The 19,573-nt window shown below is 44.2% G+C and overlaps 1 protein-coding gene across 1 annotated transcript; it reads right to left on the reverse strand.

The window, feature by feature from the left end:
• Positions 1-2,401: 2,401 nt before the first annotated feature.
• On the reverse strand, positions 2,402-16,654 carry LOC110496145 (kelch-like protein 31). Its single transcript, XM_021571870.2, has 6 exons — positions 16,493-16,654; positions 5,902-6,671; positions 5,366-5,712; positions 4,713-5,012; positions 3,610-3,785; positions 2,402-3,481 (listed from the first exon to the last, which is right to left on the reverse strand). The coding sequence occupies exons 2-6, from the start codon at positions 6,341-6,343 to the stop codon at positions 2,701-2,703; spliced, it is 2,046 nt and encodes a 681-aa protein (XP_021427545.1). The 5' UTR covers positions 6,344-6,671; positions 16,493-16,654; the 3' UTR covers positions 2,402-2,700.
• Positions 16,655-19,573: the final 2,919 nt, after the last annotated feature.

Below are 19,573 nucleotides of genomic sequence, written 5' to 3' on the forward strand. Positions count from 1 at the left end.
GATCCAATTGGCTTTATTCAGTGAAACCCCAAGGTTAGAGCCTCTGGCACCAGACAACCCCCTGTGCCAGCCTCTGCTCACCTCAAATCAAAATACAGGGATATCTCCATTCAAATTAGCCTCATTAACATCAAATTGTAATGGTTGAGTCCTCAGCCTTAACCCCTAGGTCTGCCTATCTTTAGGAGTTTCACTGATTCCATACCCTGGTAGCTTGTCATTGTATCACCTGGATGGAAATGGCTGAGGACGCTGATCAAACACGTGAGCAGGAGCTGAAATCCAGGGCCTAACTACAAAACGTGAGCAGGAGCTGAAATCCAGGGCCTAACTACAAAACGTGAGCAGGAGCTGAAATCCAGGGCCTAACTACAAAACATGACCCAAAACAAATCTCTAAAGAGAAACCCATTTAATTTCCAAATCGGACTACTGAAGTCTGCCGAATATTACCAAAAAGGTCTGCTTTATTTGTTTATGTTGGATGTCTTTGGTAGGTGGGAATTCTGAGATCTATGAATCTGGGCCGTAAATGTATCATACTAGTTTGCCAGGCCATGGTCTTGCTCATACATTCTCTACCTGTTTTAGTCAGTGGATGACATTGTAAAGTTACTTTGACCTATAAAGTTGTCTCCAGCAGTCATTGCAACTCTTGTATTACATTGCACTTAACAAGATTAAATACTGTTAATTTAACTTTACTTTTGAGCTAAACTGCTTAAGACAAATTTTACTGGGTAGAATTTTGCTGAAAATTATATTGCAATATTTGTCAAAAGCTTATCTCCATTTCTAACACCCAAACACACATTCACTCTGGTATGTACATTTGCATGCACATACAAACACATTTGCGTAATCATATCACAGTTCCACCTTGCTAACTGCAATACATATTTCATACATACCGCAAATGGATCGTCATTTTCACATTCATCAACCATAGGTTGATGCCTTCGGAAAGTATTCAGACCCCCCCCCCATTTTCTAAAATAGATTAAATAAAAAATCCTCAGCAATCTACACACAATAACCCATAATTAAAAAGTGAAAACAGGTTTTTAGAAATTTAAGCAAATGTATTAAAACAGATACCTTATTTACATAAGCATTCATACCCTTTCCTATGAGACTCAGGAGCTCAGGTGGATCCTGTTTCCATTGATCATCCTTGAGATGTTTCTACAACTTGATTGGAGTCTGCTTGTCGTAAAATTAAATTGATTGGACATGATTTGGAAAGGGACACACCTGTCTATAGCAGGTCCCACAACTAACAGTGCATGTCAGAGCATAAACAAGGCCATGAAGTCGAAGGAATTGTCCATAGAGCTCCAAGACAGGATTGTGTCGAGGCACAGGTCTGGGGAAGGGTACCAAAAAATGTCTGCAGCATTGAAGGTCCCCAAGAACACAGTGGCCTCCATCATTCTTTATTGGAAGAAGTTTGGCACCACCAAGACTCTTCCTAGAGCTGGCTGCCTGGCCAAACTGTGCAATCTGGGGAGAAGGGCCTTGGTCAGGGAGGTGACCAAGAACACGATGGTCACTCTGACAGAGTTCCAGAGTTCATCTGTGGAGAAGAAAGAACCTTCCAGAAGGACAATCATCTCTGCAGCATTCCACCAATCATGTCATGTCTGCTCCCGCTCCCCTCTCTCTGGCGCTCGAGGGCACACCTGTCACCATTGTTACGCGCAACAGCGCTTCTTGCTTCTCGTCTCCCAGCGTCTGTCCTCACAAATCAGGCCTTCGTGGTAGAGTGGCCAGACAGATTCCACTCCTCAGTAAAAGGTACATGACAGCCAGCTTGGAGTTTGCCAAAGGGTACCTAAAGGAGTCTCAGATCATGAGAAACAAGATTCTCTGGTCTGATGAAACCAAGATTGAACTCTTTGGCCTGAATGCCAAGCGTCAAGTCTGGAGGAAACCTGTTACCATCCTTACGGTGAAGCATGGTGATGGCAGCATCATGCTGTTGGGATGTTTTTCAGCGGCAGGGACTGGGAGACTAGTCAGGATCGAGGGAGAGATGAACGGAGCAAAGTACAGAGATACTTGATGAAAACCTGCTCCAGAGCGCTTAGCACCTCAGACTGGGACGAAGGTTCACCTTCCAACAGGACAACGACCTTAAGCTCACAGCTAAGAAAATAGAGGAGTGGCTTTGGGACAGGTCTCTGAATGTCCTTGAGTGGCCCAGCCAGAGCCCGATCGAGACCTGAAAATAGCTGTGCAGCAACGCTCCCCATCCAACCAGACAGAGCTTGAGAGGATCTGCAAAGAAGAAGGGGAGAAACTCCCCAAATACATGTGTGCCAAGCTTGTTGCGTCATACCCAAGAAGACTCGAGGCTGTAATCGCTGCCAAAGGTGCTTCAACAAAGTACTGAGTAAAGGGTCTGAATACTTATGTAAATCTGCTATTTCAGATTACATTTTTTATAAATTAGCAAAAATGTCTAAAATCCTATTTTTGCTTTGTCATTATGGGGCAGTGCGTGTAGATTGATGATAACAAACATGTAATCAATTTTAGAATAAGTGAATAGTTATCCCTTCCATCTTTCCTGTTCTACGGCTCTGCTTCTCTATCGACAGCTCTCTGTTCCTACCTCTCCTCAACTTCTTGCTCTCTGTCCCTCCTCCCTTCTATCAACCTCCCTTCGCTCTCTTCACCTCTCTTCTTCTAAATCTCTCAGGCAGTGATGGGCTGTGGGACTACATGGCTCTTTCTCTGTGGCTGCTCCTCCTTGGTTGCTGGAGTGTTGTGGTGCTGTTGCCTGCGGGGGGTGTGGCGGGGTGGGAGGGTCAGGGCGCAGCAGGATACACCCACAGTGGCCTCGGGCAGATCCTCCCCCATGGACCAGCTGTCTGTTGCCGGGGTGTACTTCTGCACGGCCGCCTTGTAGCGCTTCTCGGCCTCGTTCCAGCCACCCATCAGGTACAGCTGTTCCCCGAGGGCCGACAGGCCTGCCGTGCTCACGCCCAGGGGCAGGGGGGAGGCCCGGCTCCACTCACCGTTCTCTGGGGAGAACACCTCCATAGACAGGACGTCCACACGGTCTCCGCTGGGGCCCAGCTGGCTACCACCCACCACGTACACCTTCCCTCCCAGGGTGGAGGAGCAGTGCCATCCTCGGGGGCTCGCCAGGCTAGCCTTCTCACTCCAGGTGTCCGTCTCAACGTTGTAGCAGGCCACGGAGCGCGAGTAGGCACAGTTGATGTAGCCGCCGGTCACCAGGATGTCTCCGGAGGGCAGCACGGCACTGGCGTGGCAGCAACGTGGCACCTCCATGGGTGTCTTGAGCTGCCAGGTGTTGGAGGAGGGCAGGTAGCTCTCGGTGGTGGCCAGCAGGCCCTCCACGTTGCGGCCGCCAATGGCATACAGGCGCCCGCCAGTGGCCACCAGGCTGAAGTGGGTACGGCGCTGGCGCATGCTAGCCAGATGCAGCCAGGTGTTGAAGCGAGGGTCGTACCTGAGGAGCAAGAGATGGACAGTGATTTGTCTAAAGTGAAATTAAATCTACCCATAATCAAGGAACAGTCAGGTATGCCACATAACACTGGCTCATTATATTTACAGTATGATACATTTACGGTGTACCTGCTGAGGGTGCTGACAGCGTGCTTGGCCTGGTTGCGTGCATCGTTCTGGTCCTCTCCTCCGGCCACGTACAGGAAGCCGTCCATCACAGCCACACACTGGTTGAAGCTCTTAGCGGGCAGCTGGGACAGGTGGCGCCAGGTGGCCACACCCTCACGTGGGTCTCTCCACAGCACCTGGAAGGGAACCAACGTCAACAACGTAGCACTTCTCATTTTGGATAATACGGTTGAATCACGGATAATACTGTTGAATCACGGATAATACTGTTGAATCACGGATAATACTGTTGAATCACGGATAATACTGTTGAATCACGGATAATACTGTTGAATCACAGATAATACTGTTGAATCACAGATAATACTGTTGAATCACGGATAATACTGTTGAATCACGGATAATACTGTTGAATCACGGATAATACTGTTGAATCACGGATAATACTGTTGAATCACGGATAATACTGTTGAATCACGGATAATACTGTTGAATCACGGATAATACTGTTGAATCACGGATGATACTGTTGAATCACGGATGATACTGTTGAATCACGGATAATACTGTTGAATCACGGATGATACTGTTGAATCACAGATAATACTGTTGAATCACGGATAATACTGTTGAATCACGGATAATACTGTTGAATCACGGATAATACTGTTGAATCACGGATAATACTGTTGAATCACGGATAATACTGTTGAATCACAGATAATACTGTTGAATCACGGATAATACTGTTGAATCACGGATAATACTGTTGAATCACGGATAATACTGTTGAATCACGGATAATACTGTTGAATCACGGATGATACTGTTGAATCACGGATAATACTGTTGAATCACGGATGATACTGTTGAATCACGGATGATACTGTTGAATCACGGATAATACGGTTGAATCACGGATGATACTGTTGAATCACGGATGATACTGTTGAATCACGGATAATACTGTTGAATCACGGATAATACTGTTGAATCATGGTGATTGGTGGTGCAGAAGTATTCTAAAATGTTGGTTTACTTCTTCATCATGCGTCTGACCTCTGCCTAATGTTTAGCCCACCATCAGATCCCCCCACACTCACCACTCTACTCAGTGCCCGCTCGGTGACGGAGGGACGCCCCCCAACAGTCAGAAGGGTGGCCTGTCCGCCACGCACCTGCGTGCGGCGAGACTGCAGCGTGTTCTGCTGGTAGGGCAGCAGGTGGTAGTTCATGGCGTCCACCAGCAAGCGGTGGCAGTGAGGGTCCATCATCATTCTCGCCACAGGCTGGATCTCGCTGACCAGCTCGCTGGCAGGGATGGTCTCGAAGCGCACGTGGGACAGCAGTTCGGCGGCGTGCACCTGACGCTTGGGGTCGAAGTCCAGCCATTTCATGGCCAACTGTGGTCGAATGAAACCAGTTCTATACTTAGAATTCTGTTTGTTTTATAAATACCGCTCCCTCTCTGCCTCCTTGCTATGTCTCTCATCCCTACTGATATTGTGTATTAATAACTATACATACAGTGAGTTGTACTGACTGAGTATTTCTATTCATAGTAGGATGTCACAGTCTGGCAAGTGTGTGTACTAAGGTCATGTGGCTATATCATGTCCTTAACAGCTGGTCTGAGGCTGGATTTAGGTTGAGCTCAAAATGGCTGCATTTGGGGGTAGGGAACGAGGAGACCTGATCCTAGGTCAGTTATTACAGGCAGAAAAAGTAGGGTTAAAGTGTGGTGAGCGGAGCTGACCTGGAAGGCGGTGACTTCAGAAGGCAGCAGCAGGCTGTCTTCCTGGAGGAAGGCTGCGATCTGTTCCAGGGTCAGCTGGTTGAACAGGGGCGTCTCGGTGAACGCGACAAAGTTCTCCAGCACAAAGCGGCGGGCCGCGTCGCGCACGGGAAACAGACCGTAGGCGGCGGCGATGTTCCACACGTACACGCACGTCTGCACGTTCATCTCGGCCAGCAGGAAGTCCATGCACATCTGGAGCAACTGGGGGATCTGTAGGGTGGCAGCGGCGGACACAGTGCAGCCGATGGTGTACAGGGACATGTGGACGCGGCCCAGGTAGGCGAAGGTGATCACGTTGGCCAGGCCTGGGAATAAGTGGAAAACATCATCACTTTATCCATGTGTTTTTGTCTATTGATGCGGACTTTGAGAAATATTTGGACTGAACACAGTCCTTAAGTTCCCAAACAAGACTCTTGCTGCTGCCTCTAATAGATAATAGACACCTCTAATAGATAGCAGCTATATGTTAGGCGGGTTAGTTTGAAACCTACCGAGGGGGGAGAGTGAAGGTAACTCTAGACGCTTCATTCCGGGGTCCTTGGCCAGGATCTCCCGGAAGTACCGGCTGACGGAGGAAATGACCAGCTTGTGCACGTCAAAGGCCTTGGTCTTACAGGCCAGCTCCAGGTCGGTGAGGAAGCGCTCCTGGCGCATGCGGCTCACCTCCTCCAGCAGGGCGTTTCCGTGGAGGGGGCGGGTCACTTCACAGCCCAGGCCCAGGCCCTTCTCTCCGGGCTTGATGACGGGAGGGGGCAGGGGGAGGTTGAAATGGTTAAGCTGTACGATGTCCAGTGCGGCCATCTCCTCGATCTTCTTCACACCTTCCACCACCACCACTCCTCCTGCCATCTGTGTGGTGACAGTGGTTACCTGGGAGACGACTGGCTCCGGGGTAATCTTCTTTGTGCGATTGGCCTTCTTCTTGGGGGCCATGGCGACGGTTCCTTTGACAGTATGGTTTTAAAGGTTTTGGTTCTTGAGCGCTGACTGAAGCACTGAGGGATGAGGACTCTTACTCACTTGCTGATGGACCAACTAATCAACAAACTGACAAAACGGACTCTTTACCGACTGTGATAAGGTGGACTTTCTTTACTGATGAACACAACCACCGAAACACTGAAGAACAGTCAGACAGATTAGACTGGCTGGAGGGTTAACTATGTATTCCTACTGCTGACAGAAGGGGTTCGAAGAGGACAGATTGACAGACACGGTGTGTAGGTGGGTTGGTTTGTTTCAGTGAGACAGCACACAGGATCTGAAAGAAAAGAGAAAAAGCACGGAGTATCACATCAGAGAAAAATACCATGGCAACACAATATGTATACTCCTTAAAAAAGAGGGGGATGTGACTGACAGGTGCGGGTGCGGGGGGGGGGGGGGGGGGGGGCTTCCGGCTTCCAGGAATCCAGTGTCAGGTTCATGGTTTATAGCAGCCCGATGTGCTTGTATTCATACTCACACACCGACTCCCAGTGTATTTCAGCAGCAGAACAAATGGGAATCTAATTCATGTTTTAAATGACCCTATAGAAGAAGTTAAGAAATACGAGGGGAGTTTTCCTGAGGTAAGTTTAGCCACACTATGTAAGGCTCTGCTTAAATTAGCCAACTACCCTTAGAACCGTAGATTGTTGTACTACTAAGCACATTTGAAAAATATGACTCAATTTACATTCCCTTAGTTTCCTCTGACTGTTTTAGTAGTTTTGAATTTGAAATTCTGTATAAAAGTTGTTTATACATGCTGTGTATACATGTTTCTTACAATTTAAAAAAAAACTTAATTTCATCACAGCAAATTAAGCAACACATACCTGGAAAAATACACACATCTCGCTAGCTCAAAACATCCAAATCAAATGTAGCTATTTTTACATCAGCCGATGTCACAAAGTACTTATACAGAAACCCAGCCTAAAACCCCAAATAGCAAGCAATGCAGATATAGAAGCATGATGGCTAGGAAAAAACTCCCTAGAAAGGTAGGAACATAGGAAGAAACCTAGAGAGGAACCAGGCTCTGAGGGGTGGCCAGTCCTCTTCTGGCTGTGCTGGGTGGAGATTATGGCACATTCAGTCACAGACACACAAGATATGCGCTCATGTCACCTAAAAACACACTAAGGGCAAAGCAAGCATGACTGCGTCCCTGTTGCTTGGATTATTACCCAGTATACCCCCTCTCTGGTTCCTCATCATACCCTCCCAGTGATTTGACTCACTACACCAAAATAACCTTAATTTAGCACTTATCACTTTGTAAACAAACACAGAAGGACAAGCTGTGGCTGTGGCCTTCATCAACATAAAACTCTGATCACTATGGTGGCCTTGCCTCCCTGTTACAGGATACAGTCCAGGCCCAGTTATCATTGACACTCGAGCAATTCACCCCATTCGCTCTGACAACAGGACAGGCAGGGACAAATACAATCACTTTTGTATTCAGAGGCAATACAAAAAGGATCACAGGCAATTAAAAAGGGTCATACGGGGGAACAACGTAATCATGACTCGCCCTTTGATTACAAAAAGGTACGGATCATTATCATCAACATTAAAGGACCAACACTTGGAAATGCTCCTGCTACTCTGTTATTTAAAAAAGAACTCATTATCTATCCTGATGCCTAGTCACATGCCTTACCCTGCCTTCGTGTACATATCTACCTCAAATACCTCGTACATGTTGAATTTCTCTTTCTATTCGTACATGTTTGTGTGAAAGGACATTTTTTACTCTCTCTCAAAAACCAAAATCAGATGTTTCACTCCATGCTGCTGATGTTCTCAGTAAAACAGAATATATTTCCATGGCTAGAGCGTATAACAGTATGTCAGAGTGCAGGTGCTTTCCACCACGTGCCTAATGAAAACACATACATGGGGATCCTGCCGGAATTGAACTCTCAGCCAACGCTATTTATGTCCAGACTGTTGTTTAAAGATCACCCGCTAGAAACAGTGGATATATGGGTCACCGATCATCCTTGATCTATCAAAATGGTGTACATCTCCTCAATGTGCTATGATATATTAAGTACCAGTTTTAAGTGACAGGCTTAGGCATTTCATTTAATAAATAGATGTGGTGCTATTGCTGGTTCCCTTGATGACGTCTGATTTTGTGATACTGTTGTGTCTTTGCCATGGGGCGCCCAGTGTGGAGGATGACACAGCAGCTGTGACTCCCACCAACCTTGGTTCCAGATATTTGTGAGGGTTATGTGCCATGTGAAGGTTATTTTCATTTGATTCCATCCCATCACATTGTTAGCTACACTGGTAGAATTTTGTTGAATATTCTAAGGCCTTTGTAAATGGCTTCCTTTGATGGTCAGATTCTTGCACACCAGGAGAGACGATCTAAGAAAGGGATCTCAGAGATATCAGGTACTTTCTTAAGCAGCCTAAACTTGCGTTGTTGACGTTTCAAGGTGGATGCTTATCTTCACTTGCACTTTTCTCAATGCCTGGCAGATGAACAATTTAGGTCAGACTCTCAGGGATCTCTTTCTCCAATCATTCCAATAGCTCTCATCTCTGGACCAGCTATAGGTCAGTAACGGTAGGCTATAATTTTGGTACCCAGAACAAATCTTACGTAAGAGGTGGCCTTTCGCCTCTGGCCATCTACTCGATTTTGTAAAGTATTTTACTAGTGGTATAGTACATCGCTGGTGACTGCTGTTTCATTTCTTGTGGGGGGGGGGGGGGGGGGGGGTCTGACAGTTCTAATTCCTGATTCTATGGTTGCGACATCCTCCTAGGTGGCTCCTCACACCCTCCCTTTGGCCTGTAACTAACTCTAACTGTGTCAGCTCTCTTTCATATGACACCAGCAACAGCTGCTATCCTGTCCCCATCTCCATGTGGGGGGAACACAGCTCAGTCACAGGCATCGTTCACTGGACTGACCGGGGCTATTTTAAAACACAAAGTTCAGAGAAAAATTCTACGAGGTAGTTGAGGTCTGAGGCAGAGTTTATTGTTGGGAAGATGGGGTGTCGGCTACTTCTCAAATGTGTATTGGAGTGTGCAGAGCCGGCCCTAGCTACTAAGCAATAGCTTGGGGCCCGACCAAAAGAAATCAGGCAGGGTCTCAACTTACTGTTGAGAGTTAGAATAGTTGAACACACAAGGTGCGATTTCTAAATTTGGTTGTGCATCAGCAGTTTTTCTCTTGTTATGTCAGCAACTGACAGTTACTCAATTGGCCCATGTCAGCTACAATTGTTTAGATTGGTAAATTAGTCTTGCCAGCTATCTGAACTTGTAGTAATCATGGTTGAATTACTGACCGGCACACTAGGGGTCATGTAAAAATTTGCTTAATCTGCCAATCCGGACTTGTGCGTCAAAGTGCTGAGGTTTGATGTGAGGAGATTTTTTGAGATTGCAAAGACTTGGCTCTACTTTTTCAATTGAAAGTATTTTTCCCACATTTAGTTACGTAACAGCCTTATTCTAAAATTGATTAAATAAATAAAAATCCTCATCAATCTACACACAATACCCCATAATGACAAAGCGAAAACAGAAAGACCTTACTGTCACGAATCCCTCCAGAACTTTCATCACGCACACCTGTCGCCTATTCCCACTGATTAGTACTTGTATGTACTGTCTCCTGAATCATTTATACCAGCGCGACACTTATTTACATACCAGTCAAAAGTTTGAACCCACCTACTCATTAAAGGATTTTTCTTTATTTTTACGATTTTCTACATTGTAGAATAATAGTGACGACATGAAAACTCTGAAATAACACATATGGAATCATAAGGTAACCAAAAAAGTGTCAGAAGATTTTAGATTCTTCAAAGTAGTCACCCTTTGCCTTGACAACAGCTTTGCACACCCTTGGTATTCTCTCAATCAGTTTCACCTGGAGTACTTTTCCAACAGTCTTGAAGGAGTTCCCACATATGCTGGGCACTGGTCTGCTGCTTTTCCTTCACTCTGCGGTCTAACTCATCCCAAACATTTCAATTGGGTTGAGGTCAGATGATTCACGCAGTCTCCTCTGAACAGTTAATGTTGAGATGTGTCTGTTACTTGAACTCTGTGAAGCATTTATTTGGGTTGCAATCATAGGTGCAGTTAACTCTAATGAACTTATCCTCTGCAACAGAGGTAACCCTAGGTCTTCCTTTCCTGTGGCGGTCTTCATGAGAGCCAGTTTCATCGTAGCGCTTGATGATTTTTGCGACTGCACTTGAAGATTTTTTTGGGGATACTGTTTTAATGTAATGATGGACTGTCGTTTCTCTTTGTTTATTTGAGCTGTTCTTGCCGTAATATGGACTTGGTCTTTTACAAAATAGGGGTATCTTCTGTATACCACCTCTACCTTGTCACAACACAACTGATTGGCTTAAACACATTAAGAAGGAACAAAATGCCACAAATGAACTTTTAACAAGGAACACTTGTTAATTGAAATTCATTCCAGGTGACTACCTCATGAAGCTGGTTGAGAGAATGCCAAGGATGTGCAAAGCTGTTGTCAAGGCAAAGGGTGACTACTTTGAAGAATCTAAAATCTTCTGACACTTTTTTGGTTACCTTATGATTCCATATGTGTTATTTCAGAGTTTTCATGTCGTCACTATTATTCTACAATGTAGAAAATCGTAAAAATAAAGAAAAATCCTTTAATGAGTAGGTGGGTTCAAAAATATTTTTATTTGTTTAACACTTTTTTGGTTAATACATGATTCCTTACGTGTTATTTCATAGTTTTGATGTGTTTACTATTATTGTACAATGTAGAAAATAGTTTTAAAAAATAAAGAAAAACCCTTGAATGAGACTTGAAATTGAGTTTAGGTGCATCCTGTTTCAATTGATCATCCTTGAGATGTTTCTACAACTTGTTTGGAGTCTGCTTGTGGTAAAGTCAATTGATTGAACATGATTTGGACAGGGACACACCTGTCTATATAAGGTCCCACAACTAACAGTGCATGTCAGAGCATAAACAAGGCCATGAAGTCGAATGTAATGGAATTGTCCATAGAGCTCCAAGACAGGATTGTGTCGAGGCACAGATCTGGGAAGGGTACCAAAAAATGTCTGCAGCATTGAAGGTCCCCAAGAACACAGTGGCCTCCATCATTCTTTATTGGAAGAAGTTTGGAACCACCAAAAGTCTTCCTAGAGCTGGCCGCCTGGCCAAACTGTGCAATCTGGGGAGAAGGGCCTTGGTCAGGGAGGTGACCAAGAACACGATGGTCACTCTGACAGAGTTCCTCTGTGGAGAAGAAAGAACCTTCCAGAAGGACAATCATCTCTGCAGCATTCCACCAATCATGTCATGTCTGCTCCCGCTCCCCCTCTCTGGCGCTCGAGGGCACACCTGTCACCATTGTTACGCGCAACAGCGCTTCTTGCTTCTCGTCTCCCAGCGTCTGTCCTTACAAATCAGGCCTTTGTGGTAGAGTGGCCAGACAGATTCCACTCCTCAGTAAAAGGTACATGACAGCCAGCTTGGAGTTTGCCAAAAGGTACCTAAAGGAGTCTCAGATCATGAGAAACAAGATTCTCTGGTCTGATGAAACCAAGATGGAACTCTTTGGCCTGAATGCCAAGCGTCAAGTCTGGAGGAAACCTGTTACCATCCTTACGGTGAAGCATGGTGGTGGCAGCATCATGCTGTTGGGATGTTTTTCAGCGGCAGGGACTGGGAGACTAGTCAGTCTCGAGGGAGAGATGAACATGAAAAGTACAGAGATCCTTGATGAAAACCTGCTCCAGTGCGCTCAGCACCTCAGACTAGGGCGAAGGTTCACCTTCCAACAGGACAACGACCTTAAGCTCATAGCTAAGAAAATAGAGTGGCGGCTTTGGGACAAGTCTCTGAATGTCCTTGAGTGGCCCAGCCAGAGCCTGGACTTGAACCTGATCGAACATCTCTGGAGAGACCTGAAAATAGCTGTGCAGTGATGCTCCCCATCCAACCAGACAGAGCTTGAGAGGATCTGCAGAGAAGAAGGGGAGAAACTCCCCAAATACAGGTGTGCCAAGCTTGTAGCGTCATACCCAGGAAGACTTGAGGTTGTAATCACTGCCAAAGGTCCTTCAACAAAGTACTGAGTAAAGGATCTGAATACTTATGTAAATGTGATATTTACGGGTTTAAAAAAAACTAAAAAACTATTTAATCAATTTTAGAACACGGCTGTAACGTAATCAAATGTGGTAATAGGAAATGTGGAAAGAGTCAAGGGGTCTGATTACTTTCTGAATGCACTATATTCAGGGTCATCACACTGCTGGGTAAGGACTTCTACTTCATCTCAGAAGTTGTGTTCTGAGAGGTAAGTGAAATGTGGTATTGGATGTTTTTGTGTTTTATAAGTGTACATTTTTTCAGTCAATGCACCATCTGTGTGTGCATTCTTATGTTACAGGTCACAGTGTGGATTATGCAGAAGCATGAGGGGTTTAGTTTGGCAAGGCTGTACTTAGTTATTCTTACACATATTGCCTCCCCATAACTTTTTAAAATGTTATTTCACTATTTGGTTGCATCTGCATGTTCATGTGAGAGGCTAAGCGGGCCATACCGGAGCTGGCCAACATTCTCTGCCTTGTCCGATGTACTGTACATCGTGTTCAACTGTAATCATCATTAGTGTGGTTAGGTAGGTTCAACCTAAAACGTATTGTTCCTCTATCGTATTGAAGTCCAGGTATCTTGATATCAAATTGTCTTGAAAGGGAAAGATGCACATCCCCATTGACATGTATGCTTTTTATTTTGTATGTATGCAATGCCATCATCATATTAAAGCACCAGCACACCATTCTTACAGTATGTCTCGCTCATCACGTCACGTAAGTCTCGCCAATGTGTTATAGTTGCACATAGGATTATTTTCACCTTACTGCTTAGGGATCTGCTTCTTGTTACTTTGTTAGCGCTTGGCTCAAAGTAGCCTACGGGTTTGTTTACTTACATAGTAATAAAAAGTCAGACACGCAGTGTATACTCTAACCATTTCATGTATCAAACTCATTCCACGGTGTCTGCGTGTTTTCAGCCTAACCCCTGGCCTAGTGTCTGCGTGTTTAGCCTAACCCCTGGCCTAGTGTCTGCGGGTTTAAGTTTTTTCCTTTCAATTAAGACGTAGACAACCAGGTATAATAAGTACAAGGAAGGAGCGAAACCCCACAGACACTCGGCCTTCCGTGGAATGAGTTTGCCACCTGCTCTAGGCCCTCCATGGAATGAGTTTACCACGTGCTCCAGGGCCTCCATGGAATGAGTTTGCCACGTGCTCTAGGCCCTCCATGGAATGAGTTTGCCACGTGCACTAGGCCCTCCATGGAATGAGTTTGCCACGTGCACTAGGCCCTCCATTGAATGAGTTTGCCACGTGCACTAGGCCCTCCATGGAATGAGTTTGACACCCCTGATTGAATGGAAATAACCTACATTTCAGCACCTTTTTCAGGGAGGGTTGAGGAACCCACATTAGCTGCTTTTACACAGGCAGCCCATTTCTAATTATTTTCCTACTAAATTGGTCTTTTGACCAATTATTGTTTATGGCAATAGTTCAGAATTGGGCTTCCTGTGTAAAAACAGCGACAGTGCTGAACCTTGGTTAATTCTATTACCCTAAATGGTTGGAAGTATACAGAAATGTATTACTTAATTTTTGTAGGTCAGCATCTCAATTTGGTGTGGGGTGGGGGGGGCATATCTACTCATTGTATTTGTTTTCTAAAGTGTCAAACATCTGCTATATGATAGCATATCACTGAGACCTGACTTGTTTATACAGGTTATACAGCTAATTATTTTGGTCTGTTATCTGCCAGGAGGGACGATGAGTTCTCTTTTGGATAGCCTGTAATGTCTCTTCCCTTTATACAAGGAAATAAAATCTGTTCGCTCAAATATTTCACTGTCATTTTCTGTTATCAACCTACTGATTAAGCATATGGCCATACAGGACATCAAGGACTTGCTTTCTCCTTGGCAATATTCTGGCGACAAACTTCAGTTCCACATTATGACAGTAGAGCTCACCCAAGTGACAAATGACAGCAAAAACATATGCTTTTGGAGAAATTGCAGTACCATGGGTTAGTTATATACATCTTTGGTAGTTGATTTGGCTTTACCACAAATTTGCATTGCATTTATTTGCAGTGCTGCCATTTACTTTCCACTCAAGGTTTGCTTCAGCAGAGGCTACCACGGTGCTGTAGGCTTTTGGTAATGTGAGAGGCTGTGGGTACATTTATAAGCTAGCTAGTTGTAGAGCAAACGAGTTGTGCTAGCTAGCTAGTGCAGCCTATCATGTGATATACGGACTGGCAGATTGCTAGCTCAATATGTTTGTTATCAAAAGTAACTAGTGGAGATGTGAAACAGTTGTTTATACTTTGGCTAAAACCGAGCTTTTATATTAGTTTTTTTTAGCTATACAGACAATCTAAAACCGCACACCTCTGAAAACAAGCCATCTCGACCAACTAACAGCTAATTATAATAGCTAGCTAGCTAAAACAATGATGAGGGAGGGTGTGAGCTCAGCCATCCACACAGAGACGTTTTTCACACTGTGAGCATTTTTACAACATGTGGTCACAATCACAACACAATCAGAACGATTGGGAAGATTTTTACATGTCACGTGCCCAGGGCCCCTGACCTCCAGGGGGTCCCCATTGATTTTGTTTGTCACTCTTACTCAGATATCATATTAACATAGCATAAGTCGGGGCAAAATGTGTCAAATTTCAGAACATTTTCTTTAAAATTGCTAAATGTTCTCTATGCCCCATGGCAAAATGTGTAGAATTGCAGTCAATTAGCTGTTAAACTGCAAATAATTTTCTCTGCCCCATGGCACAATGAGTAGAATTCTCTCCACACAATGGGAAAATGTTTAGAAAAGCAGCAAAAGTGCTTTAAAACGGCAAAATCTTCTCTATGTTCCATGGAAAAATGTATAGAATTGCAGGAAATTAACTCTAAAGCATAGGGCCTCCAAAAGGCTAGGGCTTGCTCTGGGACTGTGCCAAAACATCACTGAAAATGTGTCTTGAAGATGAGGAGAGTCAGAATTGGAAGACAAGGAGGATCATAATATGAAGGAAAGATTTACTACCAAATCCTATGAAAAATATCCAATGGTTTATTTTTTAAATTTAACTAGGCAAGTCAGTTAAGAACAAATTCTTATTTACAATGACGGCCTTACAGGGGAACAGTGGCTTAATTGCCTTGTTCGGGGATTGGATCTAAAAACCTTTTGGTTACTGGCCGAAAGCTCTAACCACTAGGCTACCTATCTTCCCTCTGTTAGCAACTTTTCAGTTACTGACGCACTGCTCAAACCACTAGGCTACCTGCCGCCCCCAGACGTTTTGGTTAGGAACCGAGAACAGTTTATAACGCTAAGGCAAAAGGAGGAAAGAAATTAAAATGGGGCATGAACGTCTGAAAAATGGCAGAGATGGAATAAAAGTCGGCGGGAATGATATTGGAACATGGCCGAGGTATCCGAGTAGGTGACACCGTGACAAAACACATCTCTGTGCGGTACACAATGCCATCATGTGCCTGACTCCCACCTCCCCAGTGTCAGAATTCCTTTGTGTATCTCCAGAGATTATTTATAGATGTTGAGGTTAGAGCTGGAATGAGTTACCCCTCCCAAGTAGTCACTTGTATGCATCCTAATATCAATTTGGCCTCGCATTAAATGTGTTTGAGCTGAGAGTGTTCGTGAGAAAAAAAATGCTACATTCAGATTCTACATAGTGCCTAGTTGAGGCTAAAATGAATGTGTTTACATCCACTTTTTTTTAGGTGATTAAGTGCTTGAAAAGGGACTTATTTGGGTGTCTGCACACTTTGTATTTTGTGTTACTGGCGATGGTTAAATTGTACAGTTCTGGTGAAATTCAAGAGTGCAGCAGTTCAACTTCAGCATATTACATATTATATATAAATGCTTTATGATTAGGCTGTCTAATCAAGTTGGATAAATCATGACTCAAATTAGACATGCAAATAATTTGATGAAAAATTCAGTCAATATGCTTTACCTCTCTCTCCACTCACTCTTCTTCCTTATCTTTCCTCGTTTCTCTCTTGGCTTTCTTTCGCTTTGTTGATTTTCGCTCACAGGTTACTCTCTCTTCCTCTTTCCTCTGTCCGCTGTCTGTCTGTCAGTGGACTGTGGTTCAGTGTTTGAGTGATTCAGGGTCCAACCAAGTCTATGAAATGAGACACCCTCCCTCCCTAATTTCTAGCTCCCACCACCTACAACTCCATATACAGGCACCCCCTCCCTCCCCACCAAAAATACTCCATATGTGGCCAGCCCTCTGCTATCCTGCCCCCTTCAGTCACCCTTCAGTCACTCGGCTGGGCAGACAGGAGAGGGGCTATTTTCTCTCTGTATGCTCAAGTTTCTGTGTTTGAACGGTTGTCTCACAGTCTCTCTCTGTGTTGTGTGTGTGTGTGTAAGAGGCTCTGGTGCTATTTTAACAAAGTAGTGGAAAAACCTGGAGTTGTGTTATGTTGACACACCGAACATGGCAGAGATATCAACAAGAAAGGATACATGCACTATGACACTGACAACAATATTATTTTATTTGTATTGATTATGAACACATTATGGATACATCTCAATACCAGTATTGTAAGGGTAATAATTTATGATGGTCAAATTAATTTCATGTAACATTTCTATAGGACCATAACAGTACATTATCACCAATATCATTATGATGACACAAAGATTATTAAAGACCCAACGCAGTAAAAACATGATTTCCTGTGCTTTATATACAGTTGAAGTCGGAAGTTTTCATACACATAGATTGGAGTCATTAAAACTAGTTTTTCAACCACTCCACAAATTGCTTGTTATCAAACTATAGTTTTGGCAAGTCGGTTAGGACATCTACTTTCTGCAAGTCATTTTTCCAACAATTGTTTACAGACAGATTATTTCACTGTATCACAATTCCAGTTGGTCAGAAGTTTACATACACTAATTTGGCTGTGCCTTTAAACAGGTTGGAAATTCCAGAAAATTATGTCATGGCTTTAGAAGCTTCTGATAAATGATGTCAATTAGCCTGAGTCAATTGGAGGTGTACCTGTTTATGTATTTCAAGGCCTACCTTCAAACTCAGTGCCTCTTTTCTTGACTTCATAGGAAAATCATAAGAAATCAGCCAAGACCTCAGGAAAAAAAATATGTAGACCTCCACAAGTCTGGTTCATCCTTGGGATGGGAGCAATTTCCAAACGCCTGAAGGTACCACGTTCATCTGTACAAACAATAGTATGCAAGTATAAACACCATGGGATCACGCAGCCGTCATTCTGCTCAGGAAGGAGACGCGTTCTGTGTCCTAGAGATGAACGTACGTTGGTGCGAAAAGTGAAAATCAATCCCAGAACAACAGCAAAGGACCTTGTGATGGTGCTGGAGGAAACAGGCACAAAAGTATCTACATCCACATTAAAACGAGTCCTATATCGACATAACCTGAAAGGCCGCTCAGCAAGGAAGAAGCCACTGCTCCAAAACTGCCATAAAAAAAGCCAGACTACAGTTTGCAACTGCACATGGGGACAAATATTGTACTTTTTGGAGAAATGTCCTCTGGTCTGATGAAACAAAAATAGAACTGTTTGGCCATAATGACCATAGTTATGTTTGGAGGAAAAAGGGGGCGGCTTGCAAGCCAAAGAACATCATCCCAACCATGAAGCAAAGGGGTGGCAGCATCATGTTGTGGGGGTGCTTTGCTGCTGGAGGGACTAGTGCATATCATACAAATAGATGGCATGAGGGAGGAAAATGATGTGGATATATTGAAGCAACATCTCAAGACATCAGTGAGGAAGTTAAAGCTTGGTCGCAAATGGGTCTTCCAAATGGACAATGACCTCAGGCATACTTCCAAAGTTGTGGCAAAATGGCTTAAGGAAGCTGTGCCACCAGAGACTCTGGGTTGGAGCCCAGGCTCTGTCGCAGCCAGCTGTGACCAGGAGGTCCATGGGGCGACGCACAATTGGCCTAGCATCGTCTGGGTTAGGGAGGGTTTGGCAGGTTGGGATATCATTGTCTCATTGCGCACTAGCGACTCCTGTGGCGGGCCGGGCGCAGTGCACGCTGACCAGGTCGCTAGGTGTACGGTGTTTCCTCCGACACATTGGTGCGGCTGACTTCCGGGTTGGATGCGCGCTGTGTTAAGAAGCAGTGTGGCTTGGTTGGGTTGTGTTTCAGAGGACGCATGGCTCTCGACCTTCGTCTCTCCCGAGCCCGTACGGGAGTTGTAGCGATGAGACAACAATTGGATACCACGAAGTTGGGGAGAAAATGGGGCTTTTTTATTTTATTTTTATAATAAAAACATTTTATTACAAAGTCAAGGTATTGGAGTGGCTATCACAGAGCCCTGACCTCAATCCCATTGAAAATTTGTGAGCAGAACTGAAAAAGCGTGTGCGAGCAAGGAGACATACAAACCCGATTCAGTTACACTAGCTCTGTCAGGAGGAATGGGCCAAAACTCACACAACTTATTGTGGGAAGCTTGTGGAAGGCTACCCAAAATGTTTGACCCAAGTTAAACAATTTAAAGGCAATGCTACCAAATACTAATTGAGTGTATGTTAACTTCTGACCCACTGGGAATGTGACCAAAGAAATAAAAGCTGAAAGAAATCATTCTCTCTACTATTATTCTGACATTTCACATTCTTAAAATAAAGTGGTGATCCTAACTGACCTAAAACAGGGAATTTTTACTAGGATTAAATGTCAGGAATAGTGAAAAACTGTGTTTAAATGTGTTTGGCTAAGGTGTATATAAACTTCCGACTTCAACTGTATATTTCCATACTATGCGGTTGGAATAATACTGTTTAATTGTGAAAATTATGATAATGCCCTTTTAGTGTAAGAGCTATTTGAAAAGACTGCCTGAACGTTCAGCCTGTTTTGGTGGGATGGTGTTTGGCCAACCTGGTGTCATCACCATGCTGTAAATTAGTTAATCAGATCAAATTGTATTGGTCACATACACATGGTTAGCAGATGTTAATGCGAGTGTAGTGAAATGCTTGTACATCTAGTTCGTGCCGTGCAGTAATATCAAACA

Source organism: Oncorhynchus mykiss, chromosome 18 (assembly GCF_013265735.2).
Source record: "Oncorhynchus mykiss isolate Arlee chromosome 18, USDA_OmykA_1.1, whole genome shotgun sequence".
Classification (NCBI taxonomy): domain Eukaryota; kingdom Metazoa; phylum Chordata; class Actinopteri; order Salmoniformes; family Salmonidae; genus Oncorhynchus; species Oncorhynchus mykiss.